Below are 21,712 nucleotides of genomic sequence, written 5' to 3'. Positions count from 1 at the left end.
TCACTCTAATGACTAAGTGGCCAAAAAATTAAAGGATTAAAAACAAACCACTATTAAGAAAGCAGAGGGAAGCTCAAACCTACTCTAGATGGCCAGGAAGATCTACCAGGCTGTCTAGCAAGTGATGCTTACATGACGATTCTAGGTTTCTAGTCATACTGAAAATAACACATACACTAAATACTTGTATTCTGTTTGTTATATTCTTTGCTAATTTAAATGTCCCAAGATATTAAGCCAAGTGGAAGTACTAATGTGTAAGGTTTTACTGAGGTTGGAATTTAACTCACAAATTTATCATCACTCAACCGTTTAACTAAGCAATAGACAAATCAAAATATGTGATTTCTTTATCAAAACAAAAACCTGACAATTTTACTTTAAATGAGACTTCTTCAGTCTGAATTTTTTTCATACTACAAACAGCAATAATTGTTACTGACATTCATTTGCAATTGAAATTTTTGAAAAATTGTGGCAACAATTCTTTCAAATAAAAAAAATTATGAAGTTATGAAATAAACAAACTTTACCTTAGACACAGATTCTTGTCCCTTAGTGGGAGCTTCAGTTTTTAATCTTAAAAACAAAATAAGTATTGATTATTTTATATTATATTTACAATTATAAAATATGAAATAGGTTTTTGGCATGCTTAATTAAAATGTAAAGCTAAAGCAATGTACAGTCTATAGTAGAACTGACTGATGCTGCAAATACTTGATGTAAAAATAAAGCACTGATGACAAACAGCAGGCTGAATGGCTGTGCTAAAGGAATGAGCGACTGCACTTCAGGACAGGACCTGGCTCAGGGATAGTCTGCTTGCTGAGCCGTGGTATAATCCCCAGAACATGGAAAAGATGTATTTCCTTCCTGTCTAAGAACAGCAGAATCTAAGAAAGAATCTTTTGCTAAGTTAGTTACAAAAATAAAAAACATATATTAGAAAATCAACTTCCAAGAAATACTTTTAAGTATGGAAAGCAACCAAAAGACCTATATGTACAATTTACACTAGTTTTTACTGATCTCATGACATAAAAAAATAAAGGGATTACTTTGATCTATTGCAAAACTCAGTGTGACAGACCTACTGCAATACACATACAATAACTTATTCTGAAGGCAGAAAAAAAAAAAAAGAAAATAATTTTGAGGGTAAATCCTCATAAAAACCACCATTCAAAAGACATTTTAAAAATTCTTGACTGTTAAAAAAATTGTAATTTTAACAAAGACATGACATTTCCATATCTTTTTTAAAAAACCAATATAAAGTAAAATATAAAAGCAAAATTATTAAAAGGATCTTTGTGTTAGAAACTCTTGAGGAGTAAATAATTAAATTTGATTTTAAAATGCATATGTAGGTAACCTGAGCTGATATACATTATAAAGAGTTAAGTCATTTATAATTATATAAAGACTAAAGTTATATAATATTTAGAATATAAATATTATAGAATATTATAAATATTATAGAATATTTAATTATAATATTATAGAAAATAAAAATTTATTATATAAAAATATAGAATATTTAATATATTATAATATTATAAATATTGTAGAATATTGTATAATATAATATAAAGAATATTTAACATAAAGCAATTACAACAAATTCCATGCACAAAAATGAAGGTATCTAAGAACCATCAACTACCCTGATGGCCTTTCCCATGGTTAGTCAACAAAACATAGAATATTAGCATACGCCCTTCTTTTTAAGAATACAATTTAAAAATCAGGATATATGGAGATGGTTATAGCTAAGTGCTAAAGAATCTGTTTCACATACAGAAAATTCTGCACTTAACCCATAGTGCTACCACCAAAAAGGAGAGAAAGCTATAATTGTTAATGCTTTCTAGATATTAGCAAAGAACTGTAGAAATTATCTATAATTTACTTATTAGATAAAAGTGTAACAAAATGGATAATTTTTGTTGAAATACCATGCTAGAAGTATACTATAATAATTTATAATTAGCTTAAAATTGAAAAAGGAAAATTCACACAAAGAAATTGAAACACTTTACTTTTGGGCATTAAGATTTTTTAATTGTATAATGATACACATATGCAAATTATACAGTATAACTTCACTGCTTTAATGAAGTACATAGGAAAAACTTAAAAACTTTAAGATTATATATAAATAAGAAAACAGTTGCCTGAAAAAGCAAAAACATTTAAGTTTTGAAATTAAATATTTGTCTAGTGTAAGACTTTCATTCTAAGCATTTAAACATCTTAAACTTAGTATGAAAAACTGCAACAAGCTGTTGCATCAAGAAAGTATTTAAAAATATTAAGATTTTCCATTCTACTCTACTATAGACAATCCTAGCAAGCACCACTGTTAATCACCTTGTCTACAGCCTTTCATCTGGTCGGAGTGAGGCCTCAATGTGTCTGCGACTCACGGCTGGAGTGACATTCACTGCTCTCCATCTTACTAGCTAAGAGACTAGGAAACTAGTAAAACAACTTGCTCTAAGAGGCTTATATCTCACACCTGCTTTGTGCATTTACCATACTAGCAGTCTCTTTATAGGACAAAAATTCAATAATCATTAGGATTCAGAAAAACAATTTTAAAATAGATTAGAAATGTTTACCGTAAATTCCATAATTATAAGCTTATCAATGAAAAGTATACTATGATTTTATAACAACAAAGCATATGTTAAGATTCATAAACTTAAATACACATACTATTTTATTACTCATACTTATGGAAAAGAAAAAGAATTATTACCTAAATTAAATATATTAAAGATACTTGCTGAAATAGTTGTAATTTGAGATGTAGTCACTTTCCTAAGCTCAAAGTTCTGACCTAATGACCTGTTACTAGCCAATTACATGGCTCAACTGTAAGTGAGTACTGTGTTTTTTTAACAAAATGTAGTGTACTATTCCAAACAAACACAAAGATTTCACTCCAAAGATCAGAAGTGTTAATTTCAACATGATTTGAAAATAAGTAATTATTATTACTATTTCCTCATGGAAACCTGCTAAAATAGATCTCTGATAAATTTCTATAGGTTAGGGCTGGAGAGATGGCTCAGCAGTTAAGAGCACTGGTTGTTTTTCCAGAGGTCCTGAGTTCAATTCCCAGTAATCACATGGTGGCTCACAACCAACTACAATGGGATCAGATGCCCTCTTCTGGTGTGTCTGAAGATAGCTAGTGTACTCACATACATAAAATGACTGAAAAACAATTTCTATAGGTTAACCCCCTTTTCTGTACAGTTTCAATGAAATGCATGGATCATTTTTTGCAGATTGTGTGCGCAACACAAGTCTACACATGATGTGAACACTGTGTTCAATTATAGTATAATCTAATTATACTATATAGTATATAGTATAGTATAGTATAGTATAGTATAGTATAGTATAATTTTATATTATAAACATGCTGAGGCAAGGGAAGGGACCTACAAGGACAAAAATACTCAAGTTCATTTTAGGTGTCCCACATTCTAGTTTTATAAATGTAAATTTCAATGGAAGGAATTTTGCTCAAAGAGGGCTGTGGAGATGGCTCAGTGGGTAAGGTGCTTTTGCCCAAGCATGAGAGAACTGAACTCAGATTCCAAACAAGTTAGAAGCAAAGAGCAATACACCTCAGTAGTAATGTGAACCACTTCAGATAGGACTAAAAAGGACAGCAGCAGACTATGAAAGACGAGTGAACTCAAGAATATCCTTCTGACTATTTTCTCTGTGATATGTCAACAGATTGATGGATAGACTAGATGCCTTAGCTAGACATTTACCATATTGTACATGAACTGTGTGCTAAGAATTCTTGTCCAAAGAATCAGGCTCTCCTCTTGAGGAGGTCATTGTCAAGGATCGCTATTGAAATAAATATTTCGGAAAGAAACATCTATATGGTACAATGGCTTCTTAAAGGCACAAGCCACCATAATCAGGAGACAAGAAAGGGACAGCAGAGAGCACAATGAAACTTGGCTCTTCAGGAGGAATAGAGGTTAGCAAAGAAACGCTAACCCAAAACAGAAGGGAAAAATATTAAATAAAAATGCTGTGAAACACAATAGCAGTGATACGACTGAAGCAGTACAGACTCAGCTGCCAGAAACATATGAGCAGAAAGAACATAAGTAAAACAGTAGTCACTCACTTCAGGGAAGACCATGACGGTTAAATGTCCAAACTAAACCTAAAAGTTTACAACACAACAAGTAAATTGGAAACAAGAAAATTTGTCTACCAGATGAAGATATATGAGGAGAAAGAAACACAATCCACAAATAAAAGTCTGCCTGGACTAGTCAAAACAACGTCAGAGACATTAATTAACTAAACAAGAATCTCAGCGGGTATGGGCGGTTTCTGCAGATGATAAGTCAGTTTACAGCACAGGGAGAGACGCCTGCAGAACCATAATGTGTAGGCACCAACCACTCCCCGCATTGTTTCTATCCAGGCAACTTTGGAATCAACACCCAGTACAAGATGCTCCTATTTTTCTTAGTTTTCCAATCAGCTGATAATTAAATTCAGAGATACAGTATATTGCAATGGAGTCCAAAGATTTCACTATATGACTGCCCTTATCGTACAGTGAGAGAATCTGTGGCCTAAAACATTAAAGTGAGAAAGCTGCAAAGCCACAGAAGCAGATTAAGCACACGGCCTGCACAGCACACTCCTACTGAACTGATTCTCAACAGTTCCTTTTCCTGTTAATTAGGCTCTCTTATTACGTCAGGAAAGAGGAAATTTTCTCTGCATCGAAGTGTTTTTGACCCTAAAACATGAGGGTGACTGTCAGGTTAATCTTGCTAAAAGACTTTGACTCTTTGCTCTAATGTTTTGTTGCCATGTATCAGAAATGATGCCCTACACACGGGTGGGGAGGCTCAGAGATTATTGTCCCAGTGCTATAAATGTTTCACTTATCACTTGCCCTTCTGTTGGAAGAGAAGCTGGGTCTTATCCAGTTCTTGGCTAATCAACTAAGGCAGGAAGAATTGCACCTAAAATCATAGATACAACCAAAGAAACAACAATACATAGCAGTTTTACTTCTAAGATAGATTGTCAAAACTAAAATTGAGATTATCTACTTAACAGTTACAGGACCTATGGCAAAGTATTCGGCTTCTAACGCTAGACCATCACCTCAGCTATCCAGTAGGCTGGGAACATGGGTCAGTGGTCAGTCACTTTCTCTAACATGTGCTGGGCTAGAGGCTCAGTGGTAGGGGTATGACTCTAGTACTTGACTAGAAAAAAGGCTGGACAGGTAGCCAGCATATTCCAAACTCTAGGTTTGACCTCTAGCACAGAAATAAATACATGTTAAGGAGCAGAAATATCATTTTAGATTTTTTTTTAAAGTGACAGATAAGGAACAAACAAAATGTGCACAAAAATATAACAAAAATTAGACTACCAACACACACACACACACACACACACACACACACACACACACACACACACACACTCACTCTCTCTCTCTCTCTCTTTCTCTCTCTACGGAATCCCATTCTTGATTTATCACCTATAATGAAGTCCTGTATCAGAAGGCTGAAAGAATGTCCTTATCAATGGATCAATGGATCATCTAGCTTTAGATGATCAAATCAAACCCTCATGTTGAGATGAATAGATCATTTCATACTATAGATAAAAGGCTAGTCTTAGGGAAGATCAATCAAAATCAATGGTAGAGACTGGTAGATTGCCTAAAATGGATTAACTATAAGAAAATTAATTTATCTTTCCATTTCACTTGGTCTTTCACTCTTCCCTGCTCATTACAGTAAGCCATGGAAAAAGTCTAAGCTGACAGAAACCATTTTAGCTTCATGCACATTTCATACCTATCACATGAAATTTCCCATAAAGCCCTAAGATCTAGTATTTCATACCACAGTCACCATAGAGAGGTTCACAGAAGGACAGAACCCCAAATGAATGTGTCACAAATCAGCCTAGCTTTCTTTTTATCCCATCCTAATTTAGGGATATGAAATAAATATGACATTTAGACTCCACAACTTAGATTATGACAAGGTCTAGAAATTCACCTCCAACTGAGGTCAGAAATTAACAAGAAACAATGAACTAGGTCCTTACATACTATTCAACACACTCAAAGATTCAGTGAGTGCTTTTATTTATATTTTCAAATGTAAGGTTTAAGAAAAAAGTTGCCTCCAACAATAAAAGTTTATTTACTATTTCACACATAAAAATGACTACTGATTTAGTTGACAGTGGTGTAAAAAATGGCATTTCACTTTGGATTTCTTTTGATGCAGTATTATACAAAAGTCATATGGAATCAGCTGATTATGTATCCCTGTGAGGAACATGATTTCGGTGTAGACTACCTGTTTTACTGTTCTGGCCCCCTTTTCTATATTACCTTAGGGACACAGACCATACTCTTCAATAATATTTACAATTCCAATTCCTGGCAATCTTGTGTATAAAAGATGGGTAACTAGTATCAGTGTCATGAGGATACAGGAAGTTACCTGCATTGGATCACGAAACAGCTACTGAGTACCACTGATGCTAAGCATAAAAGTCAGTACTCAGTATTGAAAAATTAGATGGAGGAATTCAAGAAAACTCAGTTTGATTTTCATTTCTCTCTACTAGTCTCTATTTTTTTTCATATTTTCTCTATTTTCCCCTCCATCTTTATTAACTTGGATATTTCTTATTTACATTTCGATTGTTATCCCCTTTCCCAGTTTCCGGGCCAACATCCCCCTAACCCCTCCCCTTCCCCTTCTCTATGGGTGTTCCCCTCCCCATCCTCCCCCCATTACCGCCCTCCCCTCAACAATCACATTCACTGGGGGTTCAGTCTTGGCAGGACCAAGGACTTCCCCTTCCACTGGTGCTCTTAGTAGGCTATTCATTGCTACCTATGAGGTTGGAGCCCAGGGTCAGTCCATGTATAGTCTTTAGGTATTGGCTTAGTCCCTGGAAGTCCTGGTTGGTTGGCATTGTTGTTCATATGGGGTCTCGAGCCCCTTCAAGCTCTTTCAGTCCTTTCCCTGATTCCTTCAACGGGGGTCCTGTTCTCAGTTCAGTGGTTTGCTGCTGGCATTTGCCTATGTATTTACTGTATTCTGGCTGTGTCTCTCAGGAGAGATCTACATTCGGTTCCTGTCAGCCTGCACTTCTTTGCTTCATCCATCTTATCTAGTTTGGTGACAGTAAATGTATGGGCCACATGTGGGGCAGGCTCTGAATGGGTGTTCCTTCAGCCTCTGTTCTAAACTTTGCCTCCCTATTCCCTCCCAAGGGTATTCTTGTTCCCCTTTTAAAGAAGGAGTGGAGCATTCACATTTTGGTCATCCTTCTTGAGTTTCATGTGTTCTGTGCATCTAGGGTAATTCAAGCATTTGGGCTACTATCCACTTAACAATGAGTGCATACCATGTGTGTTTTTCTGTGATTGGGTTACCTCACTCAGGATGATATTTTCCAGTTCCATCCATTTGCCTATGAATTTCGTAAAGTCATTGTTTTTGATAGCTGAGTAGTATTCCATTGTTCTACTAGTCTTTAAATTCAAGGGGTTAATAAAGAATAATAAATGTATTTATAACTATAAATGCATTTTGCATAATTTAACTCTATAAAACAAAGACAATTTTCAACCTAATTTACCACAGCAGTATGAAAGTGGGGTCTTTGCTTAGCAAAGGTTTGGTAATCAAACAGAGAACGAAGTAAACACTGAAAACTATTTCAAAAGGTATTTCATAGGATATTTTATTCAGTGAACTAGACTCTCTTCATAAGCTTGAGCTATAAATAACGTATTTATCATGGATTCTCCTGTCATGAAGAAGGCTAAAGACTTCCTTCCTTTTTCCTTTTTTGAGGAAGAATCTTACTATGTAGTCCTGTATTGCTGGAACTCACTAAGTAGACAACGCTGGCCTCAAACTCACAGGTCTGCCTGCCTGTCTCCCAAGTGCTAGGATTAAAAGCATGCACCACCACACTGGGTAAGAATGATCCTTCCAGTCTCATTTTTCAGCATGGACAAGCATCTCAGAAAATAAAATAATAATTGGCGTCAGCTCTGTTTTATACAGTGAGTCTATATAGCCACACTAGAGAACACAGGATGAGGAGACAGAGAAAAGGGGAAACAACAGCAATTTCATGGCTGAGTTCAATGTGCCCTAAAACTAGAGAAACATGTGCTACTTTTGAAGATTACTTCTGTATTCTATAGAATAAAGATACTGCTAACCTGTACGATTATACATTCAAAAGCTTGGGTTAGATATGCAGCTACAGAGTTTTGGAAATGCCTACTTGATGTCAACTAATAAAAAGGTCTTAAAGGAAGAAAATGTCAACTCAAAAGCACTAATGTCCTTCTAAGCAGACAGTTCTGTACTAGTTTTCATTAAGGCAGAACTGGTCTATAGTCATCAGATAAAGCGGAATCATGCTCACTCTGGCTTTAGAAAACTGTACAATATCTACTTAAAGTACTGTGATGCTCATTACCCAGTAGCTGAGAAGAGTATATTGTAGCACTGAACTGTAAGTCAAAAGTACAGATGGACTGTCACTAAAACTCTCAGCCATGAGATTCCACAGACATCCAGTCAGCAGGGTCTCCTGTCATCAAGAAATAACAGCAACAGCAGCAGCAGCAGCAGAAGAAGCACAAACAGCAGCAGCAGAGGTAGCCGTGGCAACAATGTACATTTACTAAGTGGCTAATTTCTCCAGTACCAAATAATTAAATGTTAAGGTATATTTTTTGAATTAGTGACATGACCCACTGGTTTCCATACATGGTTTCTATTTGTTTATAGCTGTCCTATAAAGAATTACTGTTTTTTTTAGTGATGAGAAACCTGAGGCTTAGCGAGGGTTAAATTTTACTGAAGCTACAGACTATTTAACTAGGATCCATGCCTATGCCTGTCTGCTTTATTTCAGGCATGCATTCCTTCATAGCACCATCCATCACAGTGATGCAGATAAACAGATTTTCAGTGTGGAAGATTAAGATCGCTAGGATATCATATTTCAAAGGTACAGAAAGGAACAGTAAGCCTCTCTAGCTAGTCAAATACCAATCTGGTAAGAGTAGGGCTTTAGAAGGATCTCAAAATCGCAAGTGCATTGGAAGTATGAGATGGGTCATAAAGTAGTCAAGTACAAGGAAGTAAAAAGTAGTGGAAAATTGTGATTAAAATTTAAATATCTAAAATGAACCTAGAACATAAATATTTCCTCAAAATATAATACAGTGCACTTAAATACCAAAGTCTAATGGTATGACTAATATTCTACAACACTAACTTTGTATACAGGTTTAAAAAAGAGAATTAGAAGCAAAAGTTTTTGAAATGATATGGGTGGGCTAGAATAAAAAATGGGTTAAAAATCAGGGAGATTCATTTTCAGTAAAATGAGGGCTGACCTAAAACCATGGGTGTTGACTTAACAATAGTAATTATCACATGGTCCCTTTCATACTGTCTCCTGCTATGTATGTTCAGAGACCATAAGCAATTCCTTTAATTCCTTCAATCTCTGTAAACAGGTTCTTCCGTGATTTACACTGTGAGGATGAGGAATTGGGGTAGAGGTCAGGTAACTAACCAGAGCCACTTACATTTAGAAAAAAAAGTAGGAACTCCAAACTCTACAATCTACTAAAATGCTTTCATAGAAGCAGTTTAAGTGTCTGAGAAAGTTTAATGTGGTTCTAGGTGTCAAATCAGGAAGCCATTTAGGGAAGAAGTAGAACTTTATAAAATAAAAAAATTAAAGAAAAATTTAAATATATGGTATAAAGTCTAGAATGATAAGTCTCAAAGGGATGTTAAGGTAACCATGATCTTGCATAAAAGCATCCTTTGTGCCTAAAGAGGCAGAAAAAGCTGATAATTGGTTTGCCTCTGTTATGCACTACTTTGATTTTATAAATACAAGGATATCATATTTTTCTAATAAATGGGAGCACACACATGTACTTGCTAACACTTAATTATATACTATACCTTATATGCAATTCAGGAGCATTTTCTAGGAATCTGAAGCTAACTACTTATATGATTTATTTTTTTAGATCCAATTAAGAAAAATGATATATTTATATATTAGGATTTTACATGATTTATTAGATTTTAATAATAAATAATAAAAATTTAGAGATTAATATGAAATAAATATTGAAAGTAGGTCAATATTCCTTAAGACATTCATATATAGAATTAAAAACATCCCATTAATGAATTCTTCCTACCTTTCTCGTTCATTACTTTCTGAGATAAGCTGTCACTGTGTAGATCTACACCGCCTTGAACTCATTATATAGTTGGCCTGGAACTCAGGGAGATCTATTTGTCTTTTTCTTCCAAGTGCTGGGACTAAGAGTGTGTGCCACCACACAAAGCTAACTTTAACTTGTATTTCCTTGATTTGACCCTAGAAAGATATTCCCTCAGACAATATATAAATTTTGGAGATTAATTAAACAATACAGATATGGAGCCTGTCACCTTTTATTTGTATATACGAGGATACCATTTATTAGAGTACATACAGCATTAAACTGGTCCAAATAAAGTGGGCATTTAGTTTCTCAATGTTCATCGAGCATTTGTTGGTATTTTTGGGAAGAGTGATATGTCAGACTCTGAATCCAACTCCTCTTAAGGAAAAAAAAAAGACCCTTAGGCATAAGCAGGCGAGTGCCCAGACCCGCATTGGGTCTTTACTCGAATGTCGTCTCTCAGTAGGGTCTTTTCTGATCACCAAAAATAAAATGGTACCCCACCCTTCTAAATCCTACTTTGTATTTATTCCTTTTTCCTACTTCATATTTTTTCTAATATTGACCACACTCTAGCATGTGGTTTACTTTACTTTTAAATGTCTGTTTTATCACTCCAGTGTAAATTCTGTAAGGACAGCAATTCCAGGCTATGTCTTCTAAGCACATAGAACAGAGCCAGGCATAAAGTACATGTTCAATAAATAATATGAATGAAAAATGAGGTCCAAGAGATATGATGCTACTCCAAAAAAGTTAAGAGTCCAAAGACATACAAATTTCAAAGGGGCAATGGATTCAAAGTATACAAACTATATAATTATTCCTCTGTAACTCAAAAGCTCATAGGCATGATGGCTTTATGTGACCAGTCCATAAACTGATTTTTAAACTTAATGGTAAATACAGGTTAGACTTATATATCAAGACTGTTTCATTTAAAATAAAATTTAAAAAAATGAATAAAAACAAGAAAGAAAACAAGCAAATACAGAAGCGAACTTGGTCACATTTTAAACCCAGTTCTGTGAAACAGCGGCAGGATGTACACATTCAAGTGTGACCAAGGGGGCAGACTCTCTAATCTCAGAATGAACAGAGAACTGATGTTAACAATGGAAAAACAAACAACCAAACAAACTTTTTTTCCTGGTTAACTTTTAAAATAAATTATAAAGTACAGAAAATTGTAAAGACCAGTGTATCAAGTTCACTAAAAGTATCAAGCTGTTATGAAGGATTTTAGAAATTCTTTCAGATATAGTCCAAAATTGTTAAGAAGTTTAAAACTAATGGATTTAACCTCTTTTTTTCTTGTTAATTGCAAGGAACACAAAACAAAACAAAACCAAAAAAACCAAGAAGTGATCATCTGAAAATGGCTTTATCTATGCCCCAAAAGCAGAAATGAAGTTGTGATAATGGGGTGGGTAAATAAATATTTTTAAGATGCAAGAAACATAGGATTAAACTCTAACTTCAGAGACTGCTGACCTGACTGTTAAGATCATAAAAAGCACTTTGTTCATCTCCAAAATTCTAGAATCAGTGCTGCAAGAACAGAGGCCTTCTCGTTGGGCTGAGGAGAACACAGATGTCCTAAATGGATGTATTCTCAATAGACATGTCAATCAACCTGACACCTTACAGCAGTTGAGCAATGTTCCTACATACAGGATAAAATATAGTTTTATAAAAAACTATTCATTACAAAATAATTTCTGAAACAAAGATCTATTAAAATAATAGATCAAAATAATTTATTTGTATTTAATGTAGCTAACAAAAAAGTGACAAGTTTAATATGTAAGTAGGAGCTAGAATATTATTGGTTACATTGTATATCTAATATTATTTTTACCCAAAGAAGTATTAATGACTCATTAGAGCTTCCATGTCAATTAAATGTTACTTTAAAACTTGTTTTTAGAATCTCCAAGAAGTCTCATCAGTTTGTTATACCCGAAAATTCACAATTACATAGATTAATAGTCCTCAAATAGAGACAGAGGACATAATGGTGTAAGCAACACCTAAATTTAAAAGCTACAAACAGGTAGCCTACGTGAACTCTTGAGATTCTTGACAAAAATGAAACAAACATTAAAGTGTTAAAAAATAGAAAAACCAGACATCAATAATTCAGAGAACAGAAGATGAAGCTATCAGATGTAAAATTTAAAAATATAAGAATCTGAGAATTTTATTAAAATTATAGTTAATATCGGACATTTTATATTGAATGACAGTAAAAACAACTGCATTTTTAGAACATGTCAATGAAAACTGTTGTCTGAGAACTAGACACAAGCCATTATCTCTCAGTAACCAGGGTGTCTAGATGTCCTGGACTGCCTTTGTGCTTGAAGAACATTTAAGAGCAGCAGCCAAAATGACTAAATCTTAATTTGGGTATCAAAGCATTGATTTGATGGGCTTTTCTTGTTCACAACTGCCCATAAGCTTAAGAAATAAGAGCCAAAGCCACCAATGGAAACTAAGCTTAGTTTTGTGGGCCTTGAAGCTGTTTCTGGACAGATCAGCCTCAGCCTGATGGGAGGCCAGAATCTAGAGGAAGGTCCCATAGTCAGTTCACTCTCATTCCTGGGAAAGAGAAAACAGGCAGCACTTGTGTCCATCGAAGGGGACACTGTCCAGGTACACCCTGGACATGTTTTGAAATCTCTGAGCTGCTTCTGCATCTGAAAAATAAGAAAAATAGCACAATGACAGACAACAAATGAGGAAAAAGACAACCATCTGGCCTAAAAACACAAGGCATAAGGTATGAAGAGAGAAGACAAACAAACAGATAAACAGCTTTAGTATTTGGTATATATTACTTTGTAGGCAAGAACAGCAGAAAAAACAAATTATTTTAAGCAAAGACCACAGTAATAAAAGTTATTTTTAGAGAGACAAGTGGAGGCAAGGAAAAGGTATGTTAAGACACGTGACTCTGACACAAAGATGAGGCAGAACAGGAATCGAGACGCATGCGCAAGCTGAAATGAGCCCTGGTATCATGGACTTGTGTGACTGCCTATGTGTAAGTAACATCTCAGAACTTTGAATTTAGGAAAATCCAACTTCTCTTGCACCAAGTCATGAGCTTCACAGAGCAGGAACCTATTTCAACAAGCAGCTTAAAAATAAAAACAAGACCAGTATTTTCACTTTTATTAAAGGCACACTTAATGCAATCGTGCTAAAATCCACCGAAGAAAAATTCAGTTAATAAATATTACACTTACTCAGAAAGACGTTCAGAAGTTGGGATACAAACAGAAACTGAAATCAGAAGAAAAGTTTCATATTTACATAAGCATATGAACAATGATTAGTGAAATAAGATGACTTAGTAAAGAAACCATATTTTGGCTTTCCAAAAATAACGATTAATACAAAATATCTGAAACAGCAGTTATGTATACGTACCTTTCTCTACTAGAACTTGGCAAGTATGAGTTTCATGTTGACTTAAGTGTGTGGCCATATTATCTAAGCCAGAAACGTCAGTTAGGAAATCACAATTAAGGCACACTAGAGAAATGCCCCTATTTAAAAAAGAAAGAAAGAAAAGGTTTTTCATTTTTTATAAACTATACTTAGGTTCAATACTCTTTTTTCATGTTTTGTGTTATAACTTTACCGCTTTGCTATAAAAGTTGAAAATGGCATAGCCATGTCTAAATTATGTACATAAAATATTTATGTTTCAAAGACAAGGGAAAAGCTTAGCAGTAGAGCACAACCTAGAATACTTCATTCCTAGTACTTCCTCCCCAAAGAGTAATGTTTTAAGAACATTCACTCCTTGTGTCCGTTGAAAAAAGCAAGGAGTCAAACACTGGTCTTAGTTCTGCCATGAGCTTGCATTAATGTAGGCAAGCCACAATGTTCCTCTGCCATTAAAAAGTGAGGCTATGGCATTCATTTACTTCATATATACTCAATAAGGCTCTCTTTATATACCACACCGCTAGGTGTTATGAACATAAGGGTGATCAAATGACAAGTATAGTCCGCATTCCAATGGAATCTACAGTCAAGGCTTTCATGTAGTCAAAGAATCTGAACAATGTAAAGGTTCCAAAGATGGATCACATGACAGCTACAATCAGTACATGCTAGTGTTAAGGCTCTCATCACAAATGGTGCTGTCCTAATGCTGAATTACATAAAGTAGCTAATAACATGCTGGAATCTGCACGCCCGAGTATCTCAACAAGGCAGCATCACTAATTAGTCCCTCTGCCTGTCTGCCAGGGGGTAAACTACTTTTTTCCAAAGCTTGATTGCAGTAGTTCTTAAATGAAATATGTGATAATTACAAATTTTAAATTTATAATCAAATTTCTTGATTTTGAAAATGTGAAGGTTTCAAATGTTACATTTGGGACTTTAATAGGGAAAGTTCGTATGCTGGAGAAAAGGTAAAAAAAATTCAGGTCCAGAGAAAGGAAGACGTACTGAGGTATGTCAATCTAAAGAAGACTAAAGTAGGTTCCAATGACTTTGTTTCTCTTATTAGTTCTGGCTGCAATTCTTTGAGGGGACTGTAGGAGTCTTTAGAATCTCTTTAACAAATTATTTTTCTTAGGGTTAAAAAAAATTGTCATGCAATGTGAGCATTGCTATTGTCATATTAACAACAAAATATGCATGTTTGAAGTTCACCCCAGCACGATGTTTTATAAATATGAGAAATTAGCAAGGCATGGCCACGCAAGCCTTTAGTCTCAGCCCTTAAGAGACAGACGCAGGTGCATCTGAATGTGAGGTCAGTGTGGTCTTCAAAGCAAGTTCCAGAATAGCCATCACTACAGAGAAACCCTGTCTTGGAAAACAAATAAACTAAAATTTAGAGTAAAAGAATGTGAAAGTAGGGGCAGGAGAGATAGCTCAGCAAGAATACTGGTTGCTCTTCTGGAGGATCTAGATTAAATACCTAATACCCATATGGAATATGGAGGCTCACAACCACCTATAAAACCCGTTTCAAAGCCGCAGACAGCATCTTCTGCCAACTACATGCATCAAGCATGAAACACGGTACATGTATGATATATAGGAGGGTAAAATATCCATACACATAACAAAGTACTAATTTTTTGGATGTGATAATTACAAATTTTAAATTTATAATCAAAATTAGGCTATCTCATACTATCTCCCCCTGAAACTCTAACATACTGTGTATTTCTACCTAAAGCTGTATAAGTAAAGCAAACTAAAAGTTCCCAAATAAGTTTCCTCTTGGCTAGTCTTTTTTTTTAATGTCATTTCACCTGATTCTGAGGCTCCAACTAGTCTCTGATTTTCTGCTTTCTTAAAACAGTTGCTATTAAGCACTTCACAATAACAGTAGTAGAGTACTCTTTATATAGCTGGTTTCAGACTATCTCATCATCTCATCTAAATCTTACAATAATTGAAAGTAGATGCTATAGTTAGCATCCCTTTAGCTACAATGAGCTTAATTACTCTACTAAAGACAAACCTTGTAAGGGTCAGAATTAGGTTTGAAATAAAGTCCATATCCAGTGCATTAATTCATATTCTCACAAGATTAGTCCTAACTACTTGATAGTTCCAAGCTATGTGGCTGATTCACCTACAACACTCAGCTCATATAAAAGATGAACACAACCTCCTTCAGTATTTTAGTAAGAAAAGACTATATGTTGACCTAAACCATTCCAGTGGCTTATATGTACTTCAAAACTGAAGTAGGTAGATGACATAGTTTCTACAAGTGCAAGCATTAGCTAAGCAGAGATGCTGACCTATGTTCAACCCCCAGAAACCACAACAGAAGGAAAGAATCAACTTCTATAGGCTGTCCTATGAAATCTACATATGTGCTACAGCATGGGGACACATGTAAACACACACAATAACACATAATAAAAACCTTATAACATTATTTACATCCTATTAATCATAGAAGACTGCAATATTCAAATATTTGAAGGCTTTATTTTTGTCATGTATTGTCAATGGTCATGTATTTCATCTGGGCCCCAACTGTCACTACTACAGTGAATGTACCATGAGTACTATGACATACCTCTCATATACAATGATAGTAACACGACCCTGTAACACCTAGTCAGAAGCAACCAATTGGCACACTGTCATTAGTTAAACTAAAAAAGTCACAGCAAGCCACAATGAAAGGATTTTGTATATGTTAAAATGTCTACAATGTCACTTCTTGGCCTTATGGCTAAGATCACATATAGAATGCCTGAAATAAAAAAACAAGTAACACACACTAGAAAAGATGCAGAAATTCCTACACAGTACAAGTGAGTATGCAAAATCATGGCACTACGATGAAAAATAGTCATTCAGTATCTTACAGGAATAACAGGGAGTTAGAATTCAACCAAGCAAACTTAATCTTAATTACATACAAAAGAGAAATATATGTTTGTAAAAAATAGTAATAAAGATGTTCATAGCAGCATTATTTATTTTGACCTCAAAATTAAAATTATCAAAATGGATAAACTATAGTATTTGCATAAAGTAAAACATAGTATTAATCAATTTAAATAAGTTATAATACCATTACTCATCATAGATGAGCCATAGGCAGTGACTAAGGAACACATAGAATATCATCCCATTTATTCTCAAAACACTCAAAATGGGCTGCTCTATATGCATGGGTGGGGGCGGGGGCGGGGGTAGGAAAGGAAGTGGGAATGATTACTAATAAATGGAATTATTTTTTTAAGTACAGAAAATGTACACATACTATGATGACTGATGCACAACTGAACATACTAAAACTTACCAAGATTACATTTTAAAGACAATAAAGAACACAGTGTGTATAATTGTTAATCCTGATTACTAATCAAAGGGATTTAAGAAACGAACCTCCCTCATGTCTGTGAGGAAGTTTCTAGGCTGACTGAGCAGGGAAGACCCAGTCTAAAGGTAAGTATACCAGTCTACACGTTGGGAGTCTTGGACAGAATATAAAAACAGAAAGGGAGCTAAGTGACAGAATTCATGACTCTGCTTCCTGAGTACTGACACAATGTGACCAGGCAAGTGACTTCCCAACCACAACAGAGTACCCTTGAATTGAGCCAAAATAAACTCTTCTTCCTTCCTAAAGTTATGTGTCATTTACTTATAGCAACAAAAAAAGTAACCAACACATTATGTGTATTCTAGCTCAATAAAGATATCACACGAGAAAAATATAAATTATAACTTTTTTACAATTTTGAAAGATTTTACAAAAATCACTTTTTTACCTGAGATTTTCTGAATGCTTCTTAAATATACAATATCTTTTACTTGGACGGTTACTGTGAAAGCTGGAAAGATAAAAATGATATGCATTTAACACAATACTTTAAGTGGACAGCAAATCACAATGATTTATAAAAACATTTAAAGTCTATACTTAAGTTTCGTTTTAAAACAAAATATAAGGATGAGAATATTTTCATTTCTATTTAATTCATTATAATCCTCCACTTCCTTCTAAAAAAGGGATCAAAAATAGGGCTAAGGAGGCCTCTCACCTCAACCTGTGAGTAGCTGGAACTAAAAGTATGTACCACCGTCTGTGATTGTATCCTTCCATTGTTTTGTTATAAATTTATTTATGTATATGAACATTTTGTCTATATGTATGTCTGTGCACCAATGTGTGTGTGTGTGTTGTGTACATGGTGCCCATAGAGGTCAGAAGAAGACACTAAGTCCCCTGGAACAGAAGTTACACTGGTTGTAAACTGTCACATGAATCCTAATATTCTGAAAGTCTTATCTTTTTTTATATTCTCTATTGACATCTATTTCCCTAAGCATATTCATGATCAATACCTCATCATTACATAAAAAGTACAAACAATTAAAATAAATTTTTATCTATTAAGTATCAAAAACAAATTTAAAATTCTGCTAATGATATATATTCACTATAATATGAATGTAGTCTTAGCATGCTTACATAAATGGGAAGGGATTTAAATGATTTAAATTAATTTCAAAAATTCAAATGATACAGAAGTAATTATTTCTTGAGCTAAAGGTAACAGTTTACATGTTTAAAGTCTTTTAATACAAATGTTTGAGATTATCAGCAGCAGTTTTAAAACAAAATGAAAATAAGGAGTCTTAAATTAAAACAATGCCTCCCTCAGCATAGAACAGAAAAAGTCACTTTTAGCCATATGATCATAGGTTATATACTCCCTTTTAAGTTATATTAGAAAGCCAGGGCTGGGCTAGCAGTTATTTCTAAAAGGGAAGTCACACACAACAGTATTTGCATCACTTCAGAATATTTAGAAATGTGACGTCTCAGATTAACATGAACCCACTGAATACATTTCTGGCAGTGGGGTTTTATAATGCAAGCCCAGGTAAATGATTATATTTAACACAGAAAAATGATTACTATGGCTAGCTGCAAATTAAGAAAATACTCTCCAAAGGTTTCATACTCTCAGGAGTTCAAATGTTATTTCTTCAACTTGAAAGTATTAGTAAACAATTAATATGTATACATAAAATGGTATCACAAGAATAAAGACGTTGCAACCAACAAGAAGTTGAGAAGACTCAAAATTATTTGTATATATAATTGTTTCCTTTGAAGAATCAGTCTACAACTGTCTGATTCCATAAAATACATGAATCAAATACTACCTTAAAGATAAAATTTTATTTTTCTTCAAACAAGAATACCATTTTTGCTTTATTACTTTACAAGGAAAGTAAGACTAAAATTACACTTTAAAGTCTTAGAAAGTCTTAAGTTCTTAGAATTTAATGAAAATGAAGATACAACATTGACAAACGTTTGGGACACAATGAAAGCGGTACTAAGAGGAAAACTCATAGCCCTGAGTGCCTGCAAAAAGAAACAGGAGAGGGCATATGTCAGCACTTTGACAGCACACCTAAAAGCTCTAGAACAAAAATAAATAAACCCAAGAGGAGTCGAAGGCAGGAAATAATCAAACTCAGCGCTGAAATCAACCAAGTAGAAAGAAAAAGGACTATACAAAGAATCAACAGAACCAAAAGCTGGTTCTTTCAGAAAATCAACAAGATAGATAAACTCTTAGCCAGACTAACCAGAGGACACAGAGAGTGTATCCAAATTAACAAAATCAGAAAGGAAAAGGGAGAAATAACAACAGAATCTGAGAAAATTAAAAAAATCATCAGATCCTACTACAAAAGCCTATATTCAACAAAACTGGAAAATCTGGAGGAAGTGGACAATTTTCTAGGCAGATACAAGGTACCAAAGTTAAATCAGTTAACAAATAAACCAACTAAACAACCCCATAACTCCTAAAGAAATAGAAGCAGTTATTAAAGGTCTCCCAACCTAAAAGAGCCCAGGTCCAGATGGGTTTAGTGCAGAATTCTATCAGACCCTCATAAAAGACCTCATACCAATACCATCCAAACTATTCCACAAAATAGAAACAGATGAAGCACTACCAAGTTTCTTCTACGAAGCTACAATTACTCTTATACCTAAACCACACAAAGACCCAACAACGAAAGAGAACTTCAGACCAATTTCCCTTATGAATATTGACGAAAAAATATTCAATAAAATTCTTGCAAACCGAATCCAAGAACACATCAAAACAATCATCCATCATCAGTAAGTAGGCTTCATTCCAGGGATGGAGGGATGGTTTAATATACGAAAATCCATCAATGTAATCCACTATATAAACAAACTCAAAGATAAGAGCCACATGATCATTTCATTAGATGCTGAGAAAACATTTGACAAAATTCAACACCCTTTCATGATAAAAGTCCTAGAAAGATCAGGAATTCAAGGCCCATATCTAAACATAGTAAAAGCAATGTACACCAAACCGTAGCTAACTAACATCAAACTAAATGGAGAGAAACTTGAATCAATCCCACTAAAATCAGGGACTAGACAAGACTGCCCACTCTCTCCCTACTTATTCAATATAGTATGAGAAGTCCCAGCCAGAGCAATCAGACAATGAAAGGAGGTCAAAGGGATACAAATTGGAAGGGAAGAAATCAAAATATCACTATATGCAGATGATATGATAGTGTACTTAAGCAGCCCCAAAAGTTCCACCAGAGAACTACTTAACCTGATAAACAGCTTCAGCAAAATGTCGGGGTATAAAATTAACTCAAATAAATCAGTAGCCTTCCTCTACTCAAAGGATGAACAGGCTAAGAAAGAAATTAGGGAAATGACAATAGTTCACAATAGTCCCAAATAATATAAAATATCTTTGTGTGACTTTAACCAAGCAAGTGAAAAATTTGTATGACAAGAACTTCAAGTCTCTGAAGAAAGAAATTGAGGAAGCTCTCAGAAGATGGAAAGATCTTCCATGCTCATGGATTGGCAGGATTAATATAGTAAAGATGGTCATTTTGCCAAAAGCAATCTACAGATTCAATGCAACCCCCATCAAAATTCCTACTCAATTCTTTACAGAGATACAAAGAGCAATTGGCAAATTCATCTGGAATAAAAAAAACCCAGGGTAGTGAAAACTATACTCAACAATAAAAGAACTTCTGGCGGAATCATCATCCCTGACTTGAAGCAGTTTTACAGAGCAATAGTATGCAACTATATGGTATGGTATTAGTACAGGCAGGCAGATAGATCAGTGGAACAGAATTGAAGACCCAGAAATTAACCCACACACCTATGGTCACTTGATCTTTGACCAAGGAGCTAAAACCATCCAATGGAAGATAGCATTTTCAACAAAGGGTGCTGGCTGAACTGGAGGTCAGCATGTAGAAGAATGCAAATCGATCCATGCTTATCATCCAAGCTTAAGCTTAATACAAAGCTTAAGTCCAAGTACATCAAGGACCTCCACATCAAACCAGATACACTCAAACTAATAGAAGAAAAAGTGGTGAAAAGTCTCGAACACATGGGCACTGGGGAAGACTCCTTGAACAAAACACCAATGGCTTATGTTCTAAGATCAAGAATCTACAAATGGGACCTCATAAAACTACAAAGCTTCTGTAAGGCAAATGACAATTAGGACAAAACAGCAACCAACAGATTGGGAAAAGATCTTTACCAATCCTACAACTGATAGAGGGCTAATATCCAAAATATACAAAGAACTCAAGAATTTAGACTCTGGACAGCCAAATAACCCTGTTAAAAAATGGGGTACAGAGTTAAACAAAACATTCTCATGTCGGTGCCCCAGCTGAGGATTATCGAATGGCCAAAAAGCACCTAAAGAAATGTTCAACATCCTTAGTCATCAGGGAAATGCAAATCAAAACAACCCTGAGATTCCACCTCCCACCAGTCAGAATGGCTAATATCAAAAACTCAGGTGA

The 21,712-nt window shown here is 34.7% G+C and overlaps 1 protein-coding gene across 14 annotated transcripts in view; it reads right to left on the bottom strand.

Moving 5' to 3' along the window:
• Positions 1-21,712, bottom strand: part of Zfp280d (zinc finger protein 280D) — an 89,087-nt gene that overhangs the window by 10,493 nt on the left and 56,882 nt on the right. For 9 of the 14 annotated variants that reach the window (XM_017595664.3, XM_008766290.4, XM_039081513.2 and 6 more), the window contains 4 exons: positions 17,617-17,679; positions 13,775-13,893; positions 13,591-13,627; positions 534-579 (listed from right to left, as the gene is read on the bottom strand). In XM_017595664.3, coding sequence (XP_017451153.1) covers positions 534-579; positions 13,591-13,627; positions 13,775-13,893; positions 17,617-17,679 — 265 coding nt within the window. Of the gene's footprint in view, positions 1-533; positions 580-10,422; positions 13,039-13,590; positions 13,628-13,774; positions 13,894-17,616; positions 17,680-21,712 lie in introns of those variants that run through there. The other 5 variants (XM_063265541.1, XM_063265542.1, XM_008766289.3 and 2 more) reach the window with 4 other exon arrangements.

The sequence above is a fragment of the Rattus norvegicus genome, chromosome 8 (genome assembly GCF_036323735.1).
Source record: "Rattus norvegicus strain BN/NHsdMcwi chromosome 8, GRCr8, whole genome shotgun sequence".
Lineage (NCBI taxonomy): Eukaryota > Metazoa > Chordata > Mammalia > Rodentia > Muridae > Rattus > Rattus norvegicus.
The sequence above is the reverse complement of the archived record's forward strand: the minus strand, read 5'-3'. Positions and strand labels throughout refer to the sequence as shown.